We start from the raw sequence: 10,013 nt of genomic DNA on the forward strand, positions 1-10,013 counted from the left end.
TAGGTATGAAAAGATTATTTAATATATGACTAATGTAAACATGTAACATGTTATATCTTCCCCCACTCTTCCTCCACTATTCTCTGGACCCAAAATATATATCTCACCATTTGATCTTGTTGGATTCTCTTTTAGCTTTGTCAAATGTATGCATCTTAACTCTTTAATTTCATCTTTAGTGTTATCTAGTTCAGTTGATTAAACATGATAAATTGATAGGTGAGTTAGTATAAATTTCAAATAGTATTTTTTTTTATTCCTACCAATAAAAAAATATCTTATTAATTTAATATATTTCTTATTTTGAATGAGGAATTATCTTTAAAAAATAAATAGTATAAATTTCTTAATCTATATAAAAGTAAATTACATATATGTTCATCAAGTTATTTTAATTAGTTTTTAATTTTTTTGACAATTTTACAAATATTTGATCAAATAAAAGTCTTTGAGAAATAATTTTTTCTTAATGACTTATAAGATTTGTTTTTAAACATAATTTAAATTTATTATTACCATTTTTATTTTTATTTTCAATTAAATAATAAAATTTATCATTTTATCTAAAATTAAATTATTTATTTTGATAAAATTGTTCCTTATCATTTATTAACTAAAAAATTATTTTTTCCGATTGGCTTAAATATATTTTTAGCACATAAAAAAATAGGTCGTTTTCAGGTTATTACCAAAAACTCATTTTTTGTCAAATACTTACGAGAAAAAATTTTAATTTCATTTTATCACCTATTTTCATTAATTTTTCTTATCTTTCGTTAAGTGAAGGCGTAATAAACAGAATGTCATGTCATCACATCTTGTCACTACCGATATGTTATTGTCACGTCATTGAAAATGTTGACATACAATGAAGTGTCTATGATAAGACCTGATGACTTGATACTCCACTTGTTATATGATTACTTAACAAAAACGACTAACTATAGATAATAAAACTAAAAAAAATTGAGATAATTAATTAAAATAAATAAATATTAAATAATAATATAAAAACGTCAAATATTTGAGATATTAAAAACTGCACGTAAGAAAAGACTGATGTCAAACTTTCTTTTTTCATGTTAGAAAGAAGTAGACGGCTTTGTAGTTTTCTAACACTTGCAAGGTCCAGCAACTGTTTGACAACAATTGCCACTGTCCCCTCCTCTCCTCCTCTCCTCCGTGTTTCTTAGGTCAAATCCAACCAAGCTCCCTTGTCTCCACCTCTCTTTCCTCGTTCCCTCCGACCGATTTTTAATTACGATTGCTTCCTCCTCCTGTTCCTGCATTTTCAACTTCCATCACTCTCTCACAGGTCTCAGATTCTTCATTCTTCACACAACACAGATTTCTCTTTGATGGGTTCCATCTCGCACGTGATCACCACAACTCTTCCTCACCTACCGTCTACACGCTCCCTCGGATTCCCAATCTCCCACTCCAATTCGCGTCTTCTCTCACTGCCACCCACCAGAGTCGCCAAGAAAGTTGGTGTCTTTGCCGAGCATAGCAGCAGAAGTAGCACCGCTTCCGCCGCCTCCGTAGATTTCAGCGACCCTGATTGGAAAATCAAGTTCCAGGAAGATTGGGAAGCACGTTTCAGACTCCCCCATCTCACCGACATTTTCCCAAATGCTCCTCCGATTCCGTCCACGTTTTGTCTCAAAATGAGGTTGGTTGGTAGGTCTAGTTTCCTTTTACCCTCTGTTTGGTACTGCGGAAACAAAACTGGGAAGAGAGTTTTTTTAGTTTTTGTTAAAAATGCAACTCCACAAGGTTAGTGGCGGAGGGTGGTGTAAGGCACAGGCCAAAGAACATAATTGAGGGAAACGTTGAATAAAATGAAAACAGAAGGTTTTTCTTTTTTAACAGTAAGAATCGAATTCAAGTACCATAGAGTTTACAACAACTCATGTCCAACCAACTAATCTAGATTCCGTAGATGAGAAAACAATTTTCAAAACTTAATAAATTTTATGTTAGAAATTGGTTACCGAATAGTGTAAAATTATTTTAGTTAGCAATTTTTAAAGCTGTTCGGTTTTCAAAATACAACTGAAAATGCAACTAAATTCAAGGTTTCCTGGCGGTGGGTGGTGCAAGGCTCAGAGGAAAGTATGGAATCGGGGAAACCTGAACATTGTGAAAATAAAAGATGAGAAAATATCTCCGGCTGTTTACGTTTTGTGGTTTTTAAAATACTTATTTTGAAAATAGTTTTTAAGGCTTAATAGATTTTGGATAGGAAACTAATCGCTGATTGGTGCAGAATTGTTTCAAAAAACAATTTTTAGAACCAAGAAGTGAAAAGATAGCCAAACAAAACAAGTCCTTATTGTTCCGGGGTAAATCTTCATTTTACTTGTAAAGCCAACATTGCTTCTCCAAAGCAATATAGGCTCAGGGACAACTGGACAACTGTTCTGGGTAAATCTTCATTTTACTTGTAAAGTTAACATTACTTCTTCAAAGCAATATCGGCTCGGGGGCAATTGGGGGCAATTGTTCTGGGTAAATCCAGACTAGGGATGTATAAAGATCATCCTAAGCTGGTACTAATATAAAGCCGGCTTAAGACATGAGACCATCAGAACGGAAGAATTGCCGTAACTGGTTTTTTCTTTTTAATTTTGTGTTAAATCAAACCAAAAGAAAATGCATCATTATTTGTCTTTTTTCTTTATTTTCTTTCCTCTTATCTGAACATACTGTTAGGGCTGTGCTGTTTGTTAATATTTTTTGTCTTGTGACAGAACTCCGATTGATAGAGACTTTCCTGGCCATTATTCTTTGGATGAGGAGTGGCATGGATATATTAATAACAATGACAGAGTGCTTCTTAAGGTATGACGGTTTTTATTCATCCCTGGTAATTAAATTCACTGAGAAGTGTTAGATTAATCAACTGCTGTTGCTAATTTGGGCCTGTATCAATTGAGCTACAGTCTTGTTGGCCTTTCATTTTTCTGTTTATTTTCTTTGTTTATGATAGTTGGGCTTTTTGTGTTTTTTTCATGTATTTGTGATCTTATTAGCTCTTTATGTGGGTGCATTTTATGATATTATGACTACTATTTTGACTAGCATGAATTGTGACCTTAAGTGGTGCTTCCTGGTTGGCTGTTTTGAAAAGTTGTTTTCCTTTGCTATCAAAAGAGCTGTCACCTTGCTCACTTGGACTACTATTATACAGTTTATGCATTTTTTATTGTCCTTGCATTGATATGTTGTTGTCCGTTGAGAGTGTATGCAATTGAATTACATTCAAATGCTACAGTTGGATATTGATTGACGCTTTCATTCATTCAAGTTCAAAAAATAGAAGTTGATGCAGGATGTTAATTTTCTGTTTGCTTTGCTCTTTCAGACAATATACTATTCATCACCTACATCTGCTGGTGCTGAGTGCATTGATCCTGATTGTACTTGGGTGGAACAATGGTAACGCATTTAATTCACAAATTTTAAACTTGAGTATAGTCATTGATTAAACAGATTCCAGTCAGTCACATGAGTGTTCGATTGGTTTGTGAATTAAATGCTGGACAGGAGTTGGAAGTGTTCAATACTGAAAACTTAATCATACTAAAATGCTTCTTCTGAAAGTTTCACTAAAATTAAGAGAAAATTTAGGGCTTTTAGAATTCAATGTCCCTTTCTAGCAGGACATCATGACCATGATTTTGATGGTTAAATCCATATCGATATGCCTGCTGATTGCCATTAGGTTTACACTTAACCTGTGATAATTTCTTGTATGTTTGACTAGAGTTCCATACACCCCTCAATTGTTCAATTTTTTTTTTTTTGGTATAACCAATTGTTCAAATTTTACTATTATTTAGTATTGTCCAGATACAACTATCCCTTATCTCACTAGGAGATGTTAGCTATATGAATGAATATGTTGTATTAGGCTCTATGAACAACCAAAATTTTCTTAACATCTTATATCAAGGTCCTTTTATAATGATTTCTTCTACTGTTTCCTTTGGTCTTATTGGATTATCTTTAATTTGATCCACCTTTTCTCATTTGAGCCACCATTGGTCCTCTTCTTACGAGCCAAACTGACTTAGGCTAGTTTTCACAACCTCCTAAATAGTTGTTTCTCTAATTTTCTCAATGGTATGTTCTTAAACCTATATTTCTTGTACCTAGACTCATTAACCTCTGCATTATCATTTCTGATACACTTGTTTGCATTTGTTGGCACTTCATTGCCCGACATTCACTACCATAGAGTGCAACCGTCCATATAGATATTCAATGGGGTTTACCTTTGAGTTAGTAGTTCTCCATTCCATTCTCTCAACTTGAATTCCATGTATGACATCCCCATCAATCTTCCCTTCACTTTGTAATTTATATCTGCAACTTTTGGCTTGATGTGATCTCCACTTTTCGCCTCCGATATATTGCTGACTGGCATCTTACAGAAATTGCATTCTGTATACTCTGTTTTACTCCAACGTCTAACCTGTTGATTACACACCAAAGCATAGTTTACTAATGTAAAGATATCTCAAATCAAGTTTTTATCGGAAAGGTTGCCTAATCTTATTATTAATGTATAAAACTATGCGGTTCTTTTTTTATATGATAACAGGAAATACTGAGATCTGACTGCTTCACAAATGCATTTATCTTGTTTTAGCATTTAAGGTTACCAAGAGAAATAGCACAAACGATATGAATTTGATTTATAGACACCTGAAAATTTGATACACAATTTGTTAAATCAAATAAAGGTTTGAAAATGTACAAAATTTGTTGGACATTAGGATGCGAAAATTGCAATCACTTTAACGCTTCTCCAGTAACAATTACCTTTTTTTATACTCTGGATTACCAAATAGTTGTTTTACTTCTAGTTTATGGTTTCAATATTTGAGTACATCTTTGTGTTGTATACAATGTAGTTCCCTAATATTAACATATATGCTAAGTAGTTCTGAAATCCTTTTAGGGTTCATCGAGCTGGGCCTCGTGAAAAGATATACTATAAGCCAGAAGAAGTAAAGGCAGCAATTGTTACTTGTGGAGGGCTCTGCCCTGGTCTTAATGATGTCATCAGACAGGTTAGTTTGTGATTAGATTGCCTTTCACACAGTTTTAACCTTTTCTTTTGATTATAGTGAAGCCCAGCTGGTGCTCTTGAAATTAAGCTAGTGAAGAATTAATGTAACATTTTAATTTATATTCGAGTCCTGACTGCTTGACCTGAAATATATTCTTTGCTTTCATCTTAGTGTGTCTTACACATGTTACTATTTAATCTTCTCTAAATTTTCTGGGCAATAAAATGCTCATGCCTAAGCAATTGACTAATTGACCTTAAATATATTCTTTGCTTTCATCTTAGTGTGTCTTAAATATATTATAAGCTTCCCCTCTCCTATGTATTTATGTATAAAATTCCAAGTACTGTTATATCATATAGTGTAAGATGTTCCGATTTCAACTCCCTTTTGTAAAGTTAGTTCTAGTTATTTTGGTCACTATATTGTTTCTCTGTTTAATGGCTTCAATAATGAATGTCCAGCAGATTGTAATCACCCTTGAAATATATGGTGTAAAAAACATCGTGGGGATTCCTTTTGGTTATCGGGGATTTTCTGACAAAGAATTGACAGAAGTGCCGGTAATCTCATTTTTCCCTCCTTGCTGATTTTGGTGTAACAGAAGATTCATCTAAAGGTACAGTCTGTAGCACATAAGTTCTTCCTAATGACTCTTAACTATATTGGGCTTTCATTTGCAGTTGTCTAGAAAAGTAGTGCAGAATATTCATCTTTCTGGTGGAAGCCTGTTGGGAGTTTCACGAGGAGGACCTGGAGTCAGTGATATTGTGGACAGTCTGGAGGTGGTTGATTGACTTAATCTATTAACAAACCGATTTATGATTTCACAGACAACTTTAAGGTTTTTTTCGATACAGGTGCTAATTTTTGAGACTGATATTCTCCAATATGAATATTATTGATTACAGAAAAGAGGGATCAACATGCTTTTTGTATTGGGTGGAAATGGCACACATGCTGGTGCCAATGCAATTCACCATGAGGTTGTCAATCCTTAAACCTTTTATCACTTAATTGGTTATTTGTGATCCAAAGTCAATTTTCGAATTGACTTCACTTACTGTTCCTTTATTGGTTTTTGTATATTTCAGTGTTGATATTAAGCTGCACAATAATATTATTATTTGAAATGTGAATTATGTGTGATATTGTAGGCTGTTTAGAAATTCTTAGATGGTGTTTTAATTTTTAGGCTTCTCAATTACAGATTTTTTTTTTCCTGTAGTGCCGCAAAAGACGCCTGAAGGTATCTGTAATTGGTGTGCCCAAAACTATAGACAATGATATTTTATTGATGGACAAAACTTTTGGGTTTGATACTGCTGTTGAAGAAGCACAAAGAGCAATAAACTCTGCCTACATTGAGGTATATTACTTATTCTGAGTCATGTTGACTCAGTTCATTGATAGTTTCTTGTCAGTACTGACAGTATATATTAAAATATTTACACTTCTTCCCTTATAGGCACATAGTGCATATCATGGAATTGGGGTTGTGAAATTGATGGGCCGTAGCAGTGGATTCATAGCAATGCAAGCATCCCTGTCTAGTGGACAGGTTGACATATGCCTGATTCCTGAGGTATCTAAGATAAAATTTAGTTGGATGGTCTTGTTTTCTGTTATACTGATAAACTTATACAAGTTTTGACATGGGTTGAAGGTACCTTTCAATTTACATGGACCTCATGGAGTATTGAGTCATCTCAAGTACCTTTTAGAAACGAAGGGATCAGCTGTAGTCTGTGTGGCAGAGGGAGCTGGACAGGTGATTTAGTTGATATAATCAAATATCATATTACCAAATTAGCATGATCACCCAAAAACATTACTGAATTTTACATTCAGACATAGAAACTTGAACTTGCTAACTGATTCTTTTGCAGAATTTACTCCAAAAGACTAATGCTACAGATGCATCAGGAAATGTTGTATTTGGAGATATTGGTGTATATATTCAACAAGAGGTTTGTGCTATGTTTATGGGGCATACAATAATCTAAATGGGTTGATAACTGATGATAGAAAGAGTATATATTTTTTAATTTGTTATACCCAGTAAATTTTGAAACAAAGAATGAACATCTAAACTGGCTAAAATTACTATCAAATTAATGTGACACTTTCTCAGTCTATTTAGAATATCTAACTTTTAATTTCTGAACATAATTAACTAATGTGTATTTTAAATTATCAATCTATGACTATTTTTGTGATTTTGGTCTTTGACTGCATCAGAACTATAACATTATTTTGTAAATATTCATATTCAATTTGAAGCCAATCTCGATACAGTTAGAAATGAAATCCATGAAATTGAGGATCATCCAATCATGCTATTTGTAAAAGGAGGGAGGTTTTGGGCGACTTGAAAACAGAACTTTCCACATTTTAAGCCAACAAATATGTAAATCTGTTATTCTGTTTATGAAAGTAGCAATGCTTTTTTTTTTTTTTTATCGGCAAATGTTAGTATTGTTAGTTTTTGTTAGCAGGGGATTCGAACCCGCGACCTCTCCCCCCTTCCCTTCTCCCTTCACTACTAGGCTAACCTTATATCTCCATGAAAGTAGCAATGTGACAACTTAATATCTTTCCAGTGGTCTGTGATGATGATAGCTGCTTAAGAGTGTTACTATTTCTGAAAAATCAGCTCTTTGATCTTAAGCATAATAGTTTTTGGATAAGTTTCCTTAAAACACATCTTATTGTCAAAGCTTTAGATGTTCTGACATGACATAAAACAGGTTATGATAATGCTTTTATGCTTTTCCTATACATCCTGTTGGCTATGCATTGGCCAAAATAGAAAGTTTATTTATGAGTTCATTTTGAAATGATTGAGGCATAAAATACTTTAACCTTTCAATATTTTAATTTTTAATAATGTGTGCTCTTTTAAATTTCTGATCTTTAGCTGCTTCCCTACTTTGTTTCTGTTAACAATAAGTGATTTCAACTGCAATTTTAGGTGTGATGTCTACCGTTTGTTAGTATGGTTTATGCTGCGTACTGTACTATGATTGTATTTCTATCATGGTGAACAAATATATTGAGTTCTTTTGTAATGTAGATAGCTGCCTTCATTTAGAATTTTTATTTTACCACATATTTTATGCTGAAAACTATTATATTGCAGACCTGTCTTCATTTAGAATTTTTATTTTACCACATATTTTATGCTGAAAACTATTATATTGCAGACCAAAAAATATTTCAAGGAGATTGGTGTTCATGCTGATGTGAAATATATTGATCCAACTTATATGATCCGTGCAATTCGAGCAAATGCATCAGATGGAATTCTATGCACTGTACTTGGACAAAATGCTGTTAGTCACTCTCTCTCTCTTCGCTTTTTATTGTTGATCCAATTACTGCAGTTAGGTTTGAATGTGTATAATCTTCTGCAAGCTATCTAAACCCCTTGCTGCTAGCCAACTTATAGTGGCTTCCCTCTTTCCCTGTTAGTGCACATGTACAACGGCAGTTTATTAGTTTGTCAGATTTTTATATCAACATTTTAACTGCTAACACTTTCCAGGTCAAGTTACAGATCATGTTATGCTTCACTCAATTTAATGTTAAGAATTTAAATATCAATCTAAGTTCCTAATTGGTTTACTTTGTTTCTAAGACATGAAATCATGTAAATATTACTGAAATTTCAGAGCATCAGGGGTCCAAGCTGGAAAATATGGTTCAAAATAAGATGTCTACTGAGGACTAATGACTGTGTTTCAGATATCTTGCTAGTGAAGCGTCCATTTGGTGTTTTCTGTAGTTTTTGATTATTGGATAACATATATGACCATAGAATATAAATACAATTCCTCTAGCGCCCAATACTTACCTGTATGTGAATTTCAGAAGATTTCGGTTACTTTCTATCTGATACTGATCCACAGCTTTTGCATTGCAGGTTCATGGTGCGTTTGCAGGATATAGTGGCATTACAGTAGGTTTATGTAACACCCACTATGTTTACTTTCCCATCCCCGAAGTGATATCCCATCCTAGGTTGGTGGACCCCAACAGTCGAATGTGGCATCGTTGCTTAACTTCAACAGGTCAACCCGATTTCATCTGATAATTTACCCTTTTTCCAATAAATTCAAGAGGCTTGGAAATTCAGGTTACCAAAAAGCATATATCATAGGAAGAAAGCTTCAAACTATGTCTGGCCAATTTGTTGAACAGGTATATGTGAAAATAATATTAAGGATGACATTTCCTCCTTATTTGAAAAATTGGTTATTTGTATAGCATGGCAGTTTCAAGTCCTGTCAATTGCATTCATATTATACTTTAGAGGAATCACCAAGCACTACGTGCTTCATTTTGATCGATTTGTAAGTTGTAACATTATTTAACCGATGTTAGGGGTCAAATGGCCCAAATTTAATGAGTAAATTAGCAGATGAACTGTTGTGTTTGAAATTCACGCCTTGAATACTGGATTGCACGTTAATAATTGCAGACTCTGGGATGAATTTTGTGGCTAAATTGTGCAAGGTTATTTGCAAAGCATTTTTAAGGATATTTTGGCACTCGTCATGGTTGGTGCCTTGGTGAGAAGAGAACAATTTAGTAAATTACACTGACACTCATACCGGTGTTTGGATCAGGCATTTTATGCTGGTAATGTAATTTTTCATGGTATTTTAATTACCGCTCAATGAAAAATGCTCCGTTTGGATACTCTGAAACCACAATTTGAAGAATTTCTAAGCATTTCAATTCTATGTAAAATTTAGAATTTGAAATTCTACTAAACTAGGTGGAATATTTAATATTCTTAAGTCTTTGTTTTCATCTTGACAGAACATGTATCTTGCTCTTAACCTTTCATTGCTCATCCATCGCATGCTTCTCTTGAATGAATCTTTCTTACTGAAACTCCAACCCTCTAGCGAATGTCTCCCCGTT

At 33.6% G+C, this 10,013-nt stretch overlaps 1 protein-coding gene across 1 annotated transcript; it reads left to right on the top strand.

The window, feature by feature from the left end:
• The first annotated feature begins 1,070 nt into the window (after window positions 1-1,070).
• Window positions 1,071-9,524, top strand: LOC114397627 (ATP-dependent 6-phosphofructokinase 5, chloroplastic-like). Its single transcript, XM_028359762.1, has 13 exons — window positions 1,071-1,672; window positions 2,754-2,844; window positions 3,368-3,441; window positions 4,970-5,081; window positions 5,549-5,644; window positions 5,765-5,866; window positions 5,993-6,067; window positions 6,310-6,450; window positions 6,550-6,666; window positions 6,748-6,852; window positions 6,971-7,051; window positions 8,288-8,416; window positions 9,007-9,524. Exons 1-13 carry the CDS (start codon window positions 1,359-1,361, stop codon window positions 9,172-9,174), a joined length of 1,605 nt encoding a protein of 534 aa, XP_028215563.1. The 5' UTR covers window positions 1,071-1,358; the 3' UTR covers window positions 9,175-9,524.
• The last annotated feature ends 489 nt before the right edge of the window (window positions 9,525-10,013 follow it).

This window comes from Glycine soja, chromosome 18 (assembly GCF_004193775.1).
Source record: "Glycine soja cultivar W05 chromosome 18, ASM419377v2, whole genome shotgun sequence".
Classification (NCBI taxonomy): Eukaryota; Viridiplantae; Streptophyta; class Magnoliopsida; order Fabales; family Fabaceae; genus Glycine; species Glycine soja.

Coding starts and splice junctions, on each gene's coding strand:
- LOC114397627 (XM_028359762.1), top strand. CDS start 1,359: ATGGGTTCCATCTCGCACGTGATCACCACAACTCTTCCTCACCTACCG. Junction 2,845..3,367: donor ATGACAGAGTGCTTCTTAAG/GTATGACGGTTT, acceptor TTGCTCTTTCAG/ACAATATACTATTCATCACC. Junction 8,417..9,006: donor CTGTACTTGGACAAAATGCT/GTTAGTCACTCT, acceptor TTTGCATTGCAG/GTTCATGGTGCGTTTGCAGG.